General features: G+C 28.8%; 5 protein-coding genes across 9 annotated transcripts; 3 read left to right on the top strand and 2 right to left on the bottom strand.

The window, feature by feature from the left end:
- Window positions 1-640: 640 nt before the first annotated feature.
- On the top strand, window positions 641-6475 carry LOC100864906 (uncharacterized). Of its 4 annotated transcripts, XM_012485381.3 has the most exons (6): window positions 674-1089; window positions 1485-1677; window positions 1793-2169; window positions 3072-3601; window positions 5396-5545; window positions 5719-6475. In XM_012485381.3, the coding sequence occupies exons 4-6, from the start codon at window positions 3176-3178 to the stop codon at window positions 6220-6222; spliced, it is 1080 nt and encodes a 359-aa protein (XP_012340835.1). In that variant the 5' UTR covers window positions 674-1089; window positions 1485-1677; window positions 1793-2169; window positions 3072-3175; the 3' UTR covers window positions 6223-6475. The 4 variants fall into 4 exon arrangements, with proteins under 4 accessions (XP_003693071.1, XP_012340835.1, XP_086766047.1 ...); XM_086909921.1 differs by having other exon boundaries at window positions 694-1677; XM_086909922.1 differs by lacking the exon at window positions 1485-1677 and having other exon boundaries at window positions 701-1089.
- Window positions 6476-6477: 2 nt separating this feature from the next.
- On the bottom strand, window positions 6478-8050 carry Nf-YB (nuclear factor Y-box B). 2 transcript variants are annotated; one of them, XM_003693020.4, is made up of 4 exons: window positions 7930-8050; window positions 7765-7850; window positions 7564-7693; window positions 6478-7294 (listed from the first exon to the last, which is right to left on the bottom strand). In XM_003693020.4, the coding sequence occupies exons 2-4, from the start codon at window positions 7774-7776 to the stop codon at window positions 6750-6752; spliced, it is 687 nt and encodes a 228-aa protein (XP_003693068.1). In that variant the 5' UTR covers window positions 7777-7850; window positions 7930-8050; the 3' UTR covers window positions 6478-6749. The 2 variants fall into 2 exon arrangements, with proteins under 2 accessions (XP_003693068.1, XP_086766053.1); XM_086909927.1 differs by having other exon boundaries at window positions 7784-7850; window positions 7930-8038.
- On the top strand, window positions 7950-12476 carry Coq9 (ubiquinone biosynthesis protein COQ9, mitochondrial). The gene is made up of 5 exons (XM_003693016.3): window positions 7950-8217; window positions 10612-10800; window positions 11010-11350; window positions 11434-11661; window positions 11743-12476. Exons 1-5 carry the CDS (start codon window positions 8169-8171, stop codon window positions 11776-11778), a joined length of 843 nt encoding a protein of 280 aa, XP_003693064.1. The 5' UTR covers window positions 7950-8168; the 3' UTR covers window positions 11779-12476.
- LOC105735209 (glomulin) lies at window positions 8232-10529 on the top strand. The gene has a single exon (XM_012485365.3). The coding sequence runs from the start codon at window positions 8664-8666 to the stop codon at window positions 10413-10415; it is 1752 nt and encodes a 583-aa protein (XP_012340819.2). The 5' UTR covers window positions 8232-8663; the 3' UTR covers window positions 10416-10529.
- Window positions 11947-14327, bottom strand: LOC100867890 (uncharacterized). The gene is made up of 3 exons (XM_003693117.4): window positions 13750-14327; window positions 13085-13674; window positions 11947-13002 (listed from the first exon to the last, which is right to left on the bottom strand). The coding sequence occupies exons 1-3, from the start codon at window positions 14056-14058 to the stop codon at window positions 12639-12641; spliced, it is 1263 nt and encodes a 420-aa protein (XP_003693165.2). The 5' UTR covers window positions 14059-14327; the 3' UTR covers window positions 11947-12638.
- Window positions 14328-14406: the final 79 nt, after the last annotated feature.

Raw genomic sequence — 14406 nt, forward strand, 5'->3', positions numbered from 1 at the left:
TATAATTTTATTATAAATTATGATTATGTACATATATATATATATATATATATATATATATATATATATATATATATATATATATAAGCATATGAAAGATACATAAAAGATAAAAAGATAAATTTCTTAAAGATTAATCTTTTAGTTATTTAATTTTCAATTTCAAAATCGATATAATTTAAAAGAATATTTTGATATCATTAATCATAATTGCTATAAGGTTCAAAATTGAAGCTTATTCTATGAATAAAAAAGAAAGATATTTGCTGAAACTGCAATTTACTAGAAAATTAGTCATTTTAATTCGATTTTTTTATTTATTCAAAACTAAGAATCAAATGTCATAATGATATTTTATTATCAATCTTGTTTGACTCTCAAAATATACAAAAAAATCGATTATTACAATTATACATGCAGACGATCAATCGGAAATAAATCGGACTATATATATACATATATGTATATATATAGTCATTTATATACTTATTAGACAAATAAATTATCGAGTCTGATTTCCTAATGGAACATATGATCTTATAAAAGTCTTAGCCTTGAGTAACTTCAGATATTCGAAAAGGCAATTGAACGAAAGGCATACATAATCGAGCGACGTAACGCGCGTGCGACAAGGGTTATAGGAGGGGGTTGCTGAGCAGAAGGATAAAGAAGTAATCGCGCGCGATCGGTCGCGGTGCTCAGTTGGTGGTAGCTCGGGACGAACGGGCGCGTCCACAAAGTGTGGGGTAAGGATGGAGGCTGCGTTAATTGCAACGACCGAGTGATACGCACCGTGTGTATACACGGGGATCGTGTCCTGGATTCGTAGCCCGCATATCCCATCGCGCGTGCCTCCCACCCTCTCCCCCCTGTGTCTGTGCCCGTACTTTTGTGTGCGTGCGTGTCCCTCTAATAGAGTGGTCAGTTAGTATCTTGTATAAGGGATAACGGAAAACGAGAAAAAAAAAATCAGTGTAATAGAACAAAGAAAAGTACAACGAACGAGAATATGTCATCCACATAGTTGAACCGAGGCAAACGAAGAGAGGAGCAAGTCGAATACGGTGCAGTGGTTACCCTGAGTCGTTGGTACGCGCAGCCTTTTGGTGTTGCTGGCTGACTTCATGCTTTGCTATTGCTGTTGCTGCCGCCGCCGTCGAATCGTCACCGACGTTGCTGCAGCAGTTGCTAGCGATGCGAAATGAACGAGAATTTTAAGAAAGAGAAAGATAATGTGTTTTTGAGAGGGAGAGAGAGAGAGGGAGAGAAAGAAACAAATGTAGCCTTTATTGTTCCATCGTCGTCGTCGTCGTTTTCATCGTCGTCATTTTATTGTACAAACCGCTCTTTGTTAATGCGCGTTTTCCTATCGTGAACTCCCTAAAAAATGAAAGAAAAAAGGAAAAATAATAAATGTGATGTGCCCGTCGGCCACCAGCCAGCCTTTTATTTTTTTACGCGCTTCATGTGTTCTTTCTTTTTAGGAAGTACTCAAGTAGGACGATTTATCGTCAAGTTCGTGGTCATCTTGGGTGCTCTCAGTCGTTCAACATTTTTTTCTGGAACTTCATATTGGCTTTATGTACCCTTTTTCACTTGCTTCGTGCACGCACATATTATTGCATGCACTTATATACATTCGTTTCTTACTACCGATATATCTACATGATTATAGCGGTAATTACATTTACCTGCTTGCTTCTTTGCAAGAATTCATTATTCTCTTTTTTTCTAATTTACAATCCTGTTTGATATCGAATCAATGTTTAGCATGTGATATTATCCATTGCAGTTAATATTGTTTTATTGAATATCGCAATGTGGCGTATATCCGATTTGTTTACGTTTTCCATATATGCACTTATATAAGCATTACGTATTTATAATAAAAATGGTTAATAAGAAGAATGGTTAAAAAGGAGGATAAAGAATCGAATAAGATGAAAAAGGAAAGAGGTTTCAAAAAAGGCAAAAAAAAAAAGGGAAATATCTGAGTAGGATAAAAGAAGGGATAACTAGAACGTGTCACGATAAGAAACAATGAGAAAGAAGAGGGTTTTTCGATTTGTTATATTTGTGTCGGAACTACTTGACCCATTGACAGGTCAAAACGGAAAGGTTCAATGCAGAAGTCTACTCGTTCACTTTAAAAATTTTGACAATTGAAAGGTAAAAATAAAAAATTATTTAAATAAAAATGTATATAAAAAGTATTTTAAGTACATTAATGTGATCTATTATATTTTTGTTATTTGTTATAAAATATTCATAATTTATTTTTTTATATAAAATAATTTTTGTTTTATTTAAGATAATATATATATTTTTTTGTAATTTTAAAAGTAGTCATTTGAGTCATTTTTTTCTTTAAAAATTTCTAATTTTTGTACATATTTGATAATTAATAATATCATATTTTCATATTTATTAAATCCACGATCATTTTTTTTTTTTAAATAAAAGTGAAATTTCATTTAATTTTATTTAAGTTTTTAAATAAAAGTGAATTATGATATATATATTTTATTTTATCTTTTATCTTTATAAATGATTCGCTTATATATATATATATATATATGCATGTTATAATTTACTATATATATTTTAATTTACTATATATTTTATTAAATGATAATAAAGTTATATTTTTTTATATTTTTATAATATATTATATATTTTTCTTTTTGTAGAAAAATACGATATTATACCGTATGCGATATTATACCGTATTAAATACTTCAAATTTATATAAATATATTATATTCATTCTAATTCTTTTAGCTACAAATCTATCTCATTTCATAATAAAAATTAATATTAATATTTATTAGCTTATTTAGTAGCTAATTGTAAATTTCGAAGTTAAAAGATATTTAATAAATATATCATTTATTATTATTTGTTTTCGATAAGCAAAAGTATTTAAATAAGTTTTCCGTATAATACGTAAATATCGCTGTAAATAAAACGCTTTTTATGTGCTTTATGCTAGAATATTTAGAATATTAGTAGAATTAGAATGACGGCCGCCAATAGTGGGCGGATATCCGTCATGTTTCTTGCCTTTACAGACAAAAAAACAGGAAGACGATGCAAAGGAATCTAAGCTCGTAACAGAAAGAACGCCTGGCCCGAAGGCGTTAAACCGGGAAGAGTATAATCAGGGCGCGAAGCAATGTACGCAGCTGCGGGTGGCGCCAGTATAGCGAATAGGAGGAAGCAGAAACGATTGCAGTTAAACAGACGCGTCGCTGAGAATACAATTCCATCACGGTTGAAGACAATTCCAGCTTCTCAGCACCACTACCACCACCAACACCATCACCCCAGCAAGTTTGCTCGTCCGCACGTTGTTCCACCATCTTCCACACCACAGCCACAACCACCGTCATCTACATTTCATCTGAGCATCGATCGACGGCGTCATGTCGAGAAGTGTCAGCAAGTTACACCTGTTTCTCCAATCCAATTTCCAATATCGCCACCACCACTGTCCCTTGAGTCACCTAGTTCAGTTACTTGTGCCACTAAGTCTAATTTTCCTTTTCCACCAACATCGATCCTCGATCTCCGAGTTTCACCATCTTCTTCAGAGCTACAGGTGGGTAGATTGTTCAGCAGTAATTTTTTTTAAATTGCTCTAAGGTCGTTTTATTATCTTTATCTTTTAGCTCTATTTCTCTTCTTTCTCTATCACACTAGTTGCTCTTGCTAGGTAACCCTATCACGTACTTATATGCAATTTCCTTATTCAAGTATTTCGATAATCCTCGTTGCACTTTGCACCTTCTTCGTGCTGGCACACCTTTACTTATTAGGAATACACCATCGATCGGCTGTCTGGTGGCGTATGTAAACCCGCGATAACTCATCCTCGAGCGGCCCCAGGTTCGTCAGCTGCTTATCCAAATTAAATTGTAATTTTTAGTAATTAACATGTCCCTCCTGGTTCCTATCAGCGGATACAAACATCACCTAATGTTGGAGGCAGACAGTGCAATGTTAGGAGTAAGTTGTAGTGTCTGGTATAAATCACAATTGGGAGACCTTTGAGAAGAAACTTGTGTGGTTTTTTGATTTTTGATTGGGGCAAAGAAAAATTAAGGGAAAAAGTTAAAATTTTACTGTGTAAAAAGTGGAAAGGAGAAAGAGGAGGAGGGGAAGGAGCAGGACGGTCGAGATCTTAAGGATCAATGAAACAGGCAAATGAATGAGCGGAATGCAGGCTGCTTTATTGATTAGAAGGGAGAAGCAACGGTTACGGGGGGGTAAGGTGGTGAACTTTAGAGATTTACCCTCCAACTTGGCCACCAGACTTATTCCGCCGCTTCCACGATATCCCCCACGATCATATGTTTATGGGGTAAGTATTAAAGTCATTTTAATATCATCAACAGTAACTATTGGCATCAGAGGGTAACTGTCGCTTCTCTAGTTAATTATATGTGCATTAATCTTCTATAGCTCTTGAAAAAAAAATTATATTGTAGTGATGTTTGTCCCTTTATTACTTTCTCTTATCATAGAACTAATGAATTCCTTATATTATTGTGCACTAATTTTTGTTTATATTTAAAAAAATTTACTGATGATTACTAATGATATAAATTCAGAGAAAAGAGAGAAAGAATTTGATGAGATAAATTTAAAATTTAAAATATTTTAATATTTTGTTATTCTAATTTAAGATATTAACATATACTTTAATAATACTAACAGATAATTATATGATATTCATTTCATAGAAATATTTTAAAGAAGTTTCTCAAAAATACATAATAATAATTTTAAAAAACATACTATAATATAAGTGCAAAAAATTGTAATTCTTACAATATGCACTATACTATATTCTTAAAGATTAATAACTGCTACTAATTATGTTTAATCAATTCTTTGTTATCAATTAGAATGCAATGATTACAGTGTACTTGTGTAGACAAGTTCTACGATACATGTACGTATAAAATGTTTATACACATCTCAATTGGTTCCATTTATGCAAATTTTTCTATGTTCTATTTAGTAAATGCATGCATGTTTTTTATCTTATGTGCTGAGTAACGAGGACAAAAATCATTAATTAAATTTTTCTAATAATATAGTAACAAATGATAGATGTTTATTTCAATGAACATGCTTGAAATGATAGAGAAAGATGTAAAGAACATAATAATAATATTATTAATTTCAAGTTTTATATTTATTTATATTTTATACAATAGTATAAATATTTATAATAGATTAAGAAAAATGTTAAAAAATATTTAATATATTAGATTATTGACAATTTTATTATATCAAAATACAATAGATACTGAAGCATTGAATGATTTTTAATTGTAGTTATTAGGAAACTTTATATATATAATACCTGAACAGAAAATAATTTCAGTGTGGTGGAGGACCTGGCAAAGCAGCATGGCAAGGTTGCAGCAGACCTTCTCCCCTTCCTTTATCTCCTATGTCGCCTCACGCATGCCGTGGAGATGGCTACAAGACAAAGCAATGCGAGGCTCATCGACGATGGATGAAAAGAAACAGGGTAAATAAGTGCCTGTTTTATGATGCAATTTAAAATTAAAATTTGTAATTTATAATATTATAGAAAAGAATTGATTTCTGAATATCTATTAAATAATTTTATTTAATACTTAATATTTATTATGTTAAAATATATTCGTAAATATGAAATTCAATAATATTCATCATTTTTAGATAAGAGATGCAAGCTATTGCTATGGAAGCAGTGGAGAAGATGACGAAGAAGATGGAAGCAGTAATGCGAACCGTCGTAGAGGTGAAGTTAGCGCGGCGGTGAATACTGTACTTTATGCGGGGCTAGGAACTACAGCGCTCGGATTAGTTATATCGTTTGTCGGCACTGGAGAGAAAGGATTCCTCAGTCCAGAATTGAGGCTGGTGGGTCCTTCACTACTGTGCGCCGGTTTACTGTGTTGTCTATTTCGGGTGCTGCTCTGCCTCTGTTTATGTCGTTGCGGTCAATGCCGCTGGCGATTTTGTCATGTTGCTTCTGATAAAAAAGAAAAAGTGAGGAAAACGGAAGCTCGACCTGCTGGAACATTACCTACCGCCTCACTTTTGTCACCAACTCGTCAACGACAGCAACAACAACAATCGGCCATGTCTTCAAGTGGCGCTGCATCATCATCAACAAAAGCACATGAGCTCTTGCTCTCTCCTGCCCAATTACCAGAGTGAAAACGTTACGAACATTTTCTACGAGAATCTATACGCCGATTAACTGCCGGTTCTTGTCCAATATAGAATATTTTATTTCCATTTGACTTGAACCGTTTTCGCAAACAAAAAGAAGACAACCATCACAGCCTAATTCTAGTTTAAATGCGAATTCTAGCGCTTAAAATTAATAGTTAAAAAAACAATCGGCTATGTTTTTCTACCCCTACTGTGTTTGAAAAAGTATAAAAAAAAAAAAAATAATTATCAATGAGCTTTTGGACTGCTTCCTGCTTTATTTCCTTCCATATTTTTATTTTTTTTTTTACAAGGATTGCCTAAAATTAAGTCACTTTCTTTTCAAAATATTTAAGAACATTTATGTTGTTCTATTCTTATAATTATCAGTTTATCATCTTAAACTGATTTTACAGTCTTACAAAATGCAATCTTACATGAATAAAATACATGTATAGTTGACATAGTTGCATTGTAAATTGCATTTTAAGTTAAATAATTTATATTAATATCATTTTAATATACAGTGATCAAGAAAGTTGAAATTGCATTTGATCAGTGGATGTATAACTATATATAACAGGTGTATCAGAAGTGGTAGCACTAGATGCAGTTGCAGCAATAGCAAATAATTGATCTTCATATATAGTTCCTTGTGGTTCAGTTTTTCCATTGCCTGTTGTTGGAACATTACCTGGATTGTCTCCTTTTGTTGCTTCTCTATATTTTTGTAGATATACTTTTAATGGTTCTACATAATTGTCAAAACCAAGAGTTGTCATAGCAAATAGAATATCTTCACCATTAATAGTTTTTCGTTTTTCCATATGACATCGATCACTTGCTTCTGATGTGATAAAAGATATAAATTCGGATACACATTCTTGAACACATTCGCGTGCATCTTTTGCTATTTTTCCCGCTTCTGGTATTGCTCTTTTCATAATTTTTGCTACATTTGCTATTGGAAGGAATCGATCTTGTTCACGAAGAGGTCCTCCAACATTGCCACTTCCAGCTCCTTGCAAAGGATCACTTGCCCCATGATTTGAATCATCCGTATTTTCAGGATCATCTAAAACAAAAATATAAGTATTATAAATTTTACATAATTTCGTATCAATATGAAACGAATACTTATTTTATATTGATCGATATATTATAAAATCTTATAATATTTCAAATCTTAGAATAGATTGAAAAAGAAAATGAGAAAAAGAATAAGAAACAAAAAATTATTTTTCTATAAAAAAAACGATTTATTATAAATTCGATTTTATAATATTAAATATGAATACAATTTTTAATTTGTTTTAAAAATTTGTCAAAATATTATTAACCTACCTTCCATATCGTCAGACTGTACACTGATATATGATGCAGAAACACCACCTCCTCCAAGAAACGCAGTCGGGCCTAAAGGTCCTCCATCGTCACCACTTTCACCACTATTTTCCATCTCCAGTTTGATACACTAAACACACAGTATAAGAATTTTAATTTCCTTAACCTGTTTATAGCTTTGTTTTCACAATATTTTATTACATTTTTTGGCATAAACAACCTTATCAATAGACATCGATAACACACGCTTTTAGCGAGATTTTCTTGGTACAACTGGTGCCCTCGCACTAAACGAAAATATTAAATTTGTAACCTAAATACTAATAATCAGTTTTTAAAAATTTTTATACTATTCGTATGATTTACAGTGTTTCCTTTATTTTTTTAATAAAACCTATAGTTTCTATCTATTATGCTAGGTAAAATGCAAAAGAATAAACAAAAACAAACGAAACATTTAGGCAGATTCGTAAATAGAGCAAGAATTAAAGCATAATTTACAAATCTGTATCTAAACGACCCTCCTGAATAGAATAATAATAATCGATGTTTCGTCGTGTGTGAGCATAAATGTGCAACAAGTAAGTTTATTTAAAGCTATTGATATGGCCATGTCTAGCATTTTATTAATGCGTAAAGGTCTTTCAATAAATGGTAAGCGTATTTTCTTTATTTGTAACATATGCCAATCACAATTCATATTCATATCATTTTCATCTTGACATTCGTTACTGAAATTTCGAAATAAATTATTTAATTTATAAAAAAAATATTATAAGTTGTATAATATATTTGATGATTGCATTTGTTTACGCAAGTTTTATATTATATATTTTTCATTGACAATGAATATATATGGTTTTGTTTATAATATAATACGATCGCATAAGTAAGACATAATCTTTTTTAATATCGTTGTAACTATACAATCTATTTTATTTTAGATATTCATTTTAAAATAACACGTAATTCTGTGTGTTTAGTTTAGTTTAGATATTTTGTTTATTTATGAAAATATTATTAATAAATACGTAAAAGAAGAGGTTATGTTTTACTATATTTTATAAAGTTATTTATGTGATAATTATTCAAGTAAAAAAATGACAGAACTACAAGAAGATTTTACAAAGACATTTATTAAAAAATTAACAAACGATTTAAAAGAAAATAAATTCAAAGAAGTTTTGAATCTCTTTGAGGATAGTAAATATGATGATATTATTAAAGACTCTTCATGGGATATTGTTCCAATTGTAGCATCACATCTTACTGCAGAAAACATAAAATGCAATGAAGATTTAATTGAATGTTGTAAAATAATTTTAAATACTATAGTAGAAAAATGTAATCCTTCTGAGACAATATTAGAACTATTAGAACAAATAGAAGGCCCAGAGGATGCCATCAAATTTTCTATAATTCTAAATATACTTACTAAGTGTCTTTCTAAGATGAAAGATAAAATGAAAGCAATAGAATGGTGTATTAGTACAATAAGATCTTATATTGAAAGTTTACCTATACCAGAAAAAGGATCACAAAACTATATTGCTACTATAAATAAAATAAAAAATGCTTATGATGCAGTTATATTATTTTTAGAACCATTAATAGATGAATCAAAGTTACAGAATTCAGAAAAATATGTTATATTAAGAGATTATTTAGCTAGCATTTTAATTTTTTTAATGGGAAAGCCATTATATTATTTAGAAGAAAAAGAAATAGAATCTTGTTTAAATCAATCTTTACCTGAGAGAATTGTTATACTTACAAGTCATATAACTGGAGATTTATTATGGCTTTTAAATATTATAAATGTACGAAATAAAAAGATCAATTCCAAGAAAAAGAATATGGAAATAAATAATTTTAATCTTAAAGTAACACTTTTTGAATTAAATGAGAATATATCAGATTTGGCATATGCTAACTTTTATTTTTATGTTATAACAAAAATTCATTTGTGGGAAAGGGTACCACAGGTATATGATATGCAATATATTTTTCAAGCATGTATATATTTTATTATTAAATTACTACAAGAACAAGAAAGTGTTGCAAAAGGTTTGAATTTTATGGATCATCTTTTAATGAGAATGACAAAATATTCTTTAACATTACCATTATTAGAATTGAATATATACTTTGAATTGTTTAATGTACTTACAAAAGTAATGATTTATTGCAATAGTGATAAAGAAAGAAAAAAAGCTTTAAATATATTTCAAAACTATATTGACATGTTTGATATGCAAGCTAGGTATTTTGTTGTTTTGCATTTATATCAAACTAGTGAGCATTCAGGTTTACTTAGTTTAACTACTGGAATAGTTAAAACTTCTATAATTGAATGTCTTCAAGAAACACCTCATCTACCATATTTTCTTGGTAATAATCTGGAAACTTTAATCAAATTAGCTTGTAAATTACATCATGGTAGTGCATCTGATTTGGTGGAATTATCTGATGAAATAATTACGAGTTTAAATTTGTTGAGATTTCTATTTATAAAAGATAAGCAAAATCAAACTGGTATTTGGAACTTAGTAAATAAACTACAAAATGATTATTTAAAACCATTAAGAGAAGGATTAGATCTATGTAGAGCACATTGGAAAGTAAAAATAAAAGATTTAGAAGAACAAAAGAAAATTCACAAAATAATTGAAAATATAGAATTAGAAAAAAGTGATACAGAAATAATATTAAATGTTGGTGGTGAAAAATTACCTGCAATGCCTATTTCAGAAAAAATTTCATTTTGTAATCAAGCAATAAATGGTCTTGATGTGATGGAAAGCATTTTAATTAGAGTCAATGAATGTATTGATAACAATTCTTTTAAATGATATAATAATTATATGTGTGATTATAATAATCACATAGTATCTTCAAAATAAAAATTGTACATTTATTAAAAATGTATATCATTCACTGTTTAATAAAATCATACCTCATTTATATTTTATGTATTTTGACTGTATCCTATTATTTACTATTTCATATTTCTTGAAAAACAAAATTTTTAAATTTTGATTTTAATAGGTTTTAGAAGTTTATGGACTTGTAGAGTTTTATTCAATGATCAAATTAAAAATGATACACAAAAATCAAATCAGAAATATAGTAATGAAAGTGAAGAAGAATATGAGAAAAATATCAAATCAAAAATTCTTGAGGCATCTTTAAAATATGTTCATGATCTAGGATGGAGTCATAAAGCCATCAGTGCTGGTAATTTGTAATAATTTTTCAGTTAAGTAGATGAGTCAGAATCAAGCTTTTATATGAGTGAATAAATATATTTTAAATGTATTACATGTTTACTAATTAACATGTTTACTGATTGCTTTCAGTTTTAATTTGAAAATAATAATTTCATATTATTAGTATATAATGCAGATAATAAATAAAAATATTTAATGAAAAGTTATATACCAAAGGTGCTGAATCTATTGGATATCCTGGGATAATTCATGGATTGTTCCCTAATCGAGGAGCAGATTTGGTTCATTATTTCTACTTAACATGCAACAAAGAGTTGAATAACATCCTTAAAGAGCAAACTCTTGCAAATCAAGAAAATCGTAAAGAAACAAAAACACTATTATTAGAAGCACGTAATGCTGTTGAGACAAGGCTTAGAATGGTGATTCCTTATAAGAAAACATGGCCACAAGCTTTAGCTCTTATGTCTCTTCCACCTAATGTACCAATGTCACTAGCTAATTTACTTACTTTAGTAGATGATATTTGCTATTATGCTGGTGATAGATCAGTTGATGTAAGAATATATTTAGTTTTATATATATAGTTCTATTTTTCAAATATATTTTAAAATGTTTTATTGAAATTTGTTTGAATTAGATAAACTGGTATACTAGAAGAATAGTATTAGCAGGTATTTATAAAACTACGGAATTATATATGATACAAGATAATAGTGAAGATCATCAGAAAACTTGGTATTTTTTGGATAGACGAATTAAAGATGCTACACAAATTCAAATGATTCTAACAACAACTTCTGATATGGCTTTACCAGATCAAGCTTTGAATCGTGCTACTGAAGCTGCAACTGCTGCTTTTGTTACAGTAAGTATTTAAAATTTTAAATATCATCTAATAAAATAATTATATACCAAATAAAGTATTAAATATTTCTATTTTCAACAGGCACGCAATATACTTGGACTGAATTGGAATAGGTAGAAAAAAAATTAATACTATATAATACTGTATGGTATTAATTATTACTAGATTACTAAAATGAAAGCACAGAATATGAATTCATTTGTTACAAATGAAAATTTATCAAAAGAATTTATGTACAGAGTTTATTTAGCAGTGGTATTAAAAAAATAATAACATTAAAGGGAATTAATAATCATGGCTAATTTATTTTGATATCGTATTTTAACAAGATCTGTACATTTGAGACTGAATTTAATAAATGCAATTTATTCCTGTGCAAGATAGAAAGATATAAATTGTTAGAAATATAGATTTAATAATATTTAACAATTACCCTGCAATATTGTCATAATTAAAATAATATACTTATGTTTTATACAAAATTATGTTAAATCTCCATTGAATAAGAGATTAATTTTCATTCTTACTATTCAATTGAGCAGGAGATTATTTTACTATAAAAAATGTATTTACAAACACACCACACAGCCAAGTATTTCACGAATTATTTAAATTTTGAATTACATTAAAATATATAATAATTATATATAGTTTATGATGAAGTAATTTATGCAAAAGATTATTATAAACTATCATTTACATATTGTTCATTATCATTGATGCTGATATAATTACATGTAATATATTAATCAATTTTCATAAAATTGAAAATATCTTAATAAATTTAAAAATGAGGATTTCAATTTTTATAAAAAGATAGTCATATCTAATCTTGTCATTTTTTAGAAGTAGATTTCTTTGAAAAAAATATTGCTTTACAATACAAAAGATAAAATATCTAAAAACTTATTATCAATATATTATCAATATTATAGTATATTTTATACTATAACAAATATTTTCCAAAAAAGCCAATATTAATAATGTGCTTCTTCAATATAACCTTTGATTGTTTTTGGTAAAGGCAACTTATGAATATTATCTAATCTAGTGTTTTGACGTATGACAAAACGACAAAGATATTGCAAACTTCGAACTTGCGTAAATCTGCTTACTGGCTTTGTTAATCTAACTGGAAAAGATGGATGACCAGGATATTTAGGTCGTGAATAGCAAAAGACTGCAGACTGACTAAAATTCATTGAATAATCAATTAAATCAGCTACTGAACTAAATCCTTCACTCTCACTTTGGTTGCATAAAGAAAATAAACCACCACTATGTTCCATACGAGCATGAAGTAGTTTGCCAGATGATTTAAAGCTAAGTGTTAGGACATATCTGTAGAAAAATAAATATTAAAATATTTCACATGCTCTTTGCAATATTTTTAACAAAAAAAAGAGAAGATAGAAAAAATAACCTGTCATCTGAAGAGTCCCTTACTAAAAATGCACCATCTGGTTCAGATAGAAGTTTGGCATCAGCTTCATTTCCTGATATTGGACCCCAATACCATCCATAATTACTTAATTTAAGCAATTCTTCTGTAAGACTTGCTTTTACTTTATTATCATTATTTCTACTAGTCTCTGTACTTTCTGTAATTCTTTCAACTTGATGTGTTACTGTATTATTTTCTATTATTATTCTCGATTCTAATTGTTCTATTTCATTACTGGAACATGATCGAAATATGTTAGAAATATTTTCATTATTAATATTTGTTTGGAACTTATTAGTAATTCGTTCATTAATATCTTCTAATTTTTCTTCAATATCTCTATAATCTTTTATAATTTTATTTAAATCTTCTGAAGTGTATTGATTTTTTGATATTTCTATATCTGTCAAAGTTTCATTGCTATTTAGAATATCAGAATTTTTAACAATGTCTTCATATTTTAACTCAGACATATTCTCTTCTGTAGAAATTGTAGATCTGTTGTTTTGAATTGCTGATGGATCATAATTCATATCATTTTGTAGGCTAGATGTTTCAATTTCTTTTATCTATAAGAATATATAATGTTTTTGTTATACATAAAAACATAAAAATATTTTTTACTCCAAATCATTGTTACTTACTCTTTGCTTTGATTTATGTGTCAACTTTTTGATTTGCATATGTTTTTTAATATTTTTAAAAAAATCGAAAGATGTTTTATGAAAAAACGTATTTTTTGTTTTACTTTCAATGATTTTAACTTCTATCAAATCTTCTTTTTTCTTTTGGTTCTCTTCCTTTTTTAATACGTTCTTACGTCGTGAATCACGCCACCAAAGAAAATCAAACGTTCTAGCGTTTAACTTCTGTGGTTTTAAGTCTTGATTTGATATTTTTGTTGTATTTGTTGGTGCAGTCATGATAAATTCCTCTGACGTTTGACTTATCATATTCAAATGTTGTGCGACCCTTCAAACTGGCTCTAAGTTGAAGAAAGGGTTCACTTGCACTATCTTATCAAAAATTATTTCACACGCCATCTATTTCTTAACTTCTTTTTTTTCGCAATTATTACTTTTTCTTACAAATTTATAAAACTTTATTATAATTCGCCGCATAACGATTACTTTTTTAAATTAATTTTACACTGATTGTATTTAAATGGTTTTGTGTACTTCGTAAATTTGTTCCAAATTATCCCCTGCTGCTTCAAAAATATATTATTCCACTAACTTCAGTTAAAAAGTTCCTATTAACTATGTCATTATTGGTTAAAGTGTTCCTTACCAATGTATGTA

The sequence above is a fragment of the Apis florea genome, unplaced genomic scaffold (genome assembly GCF_048593485.1).
Source record: "Apis florea isolate Af1SG1 unplaced genomic scaffold, ASM4859348v1 contig_3170_pilon, whole genome shotgun sequence".
Classification (NCBI taxonomy): domain Eukaryota; kingdom Metazoa; phylum Arthropoda; class Insecta; order Hymenoptera; family Apidae; genus Apis; species Apis florea.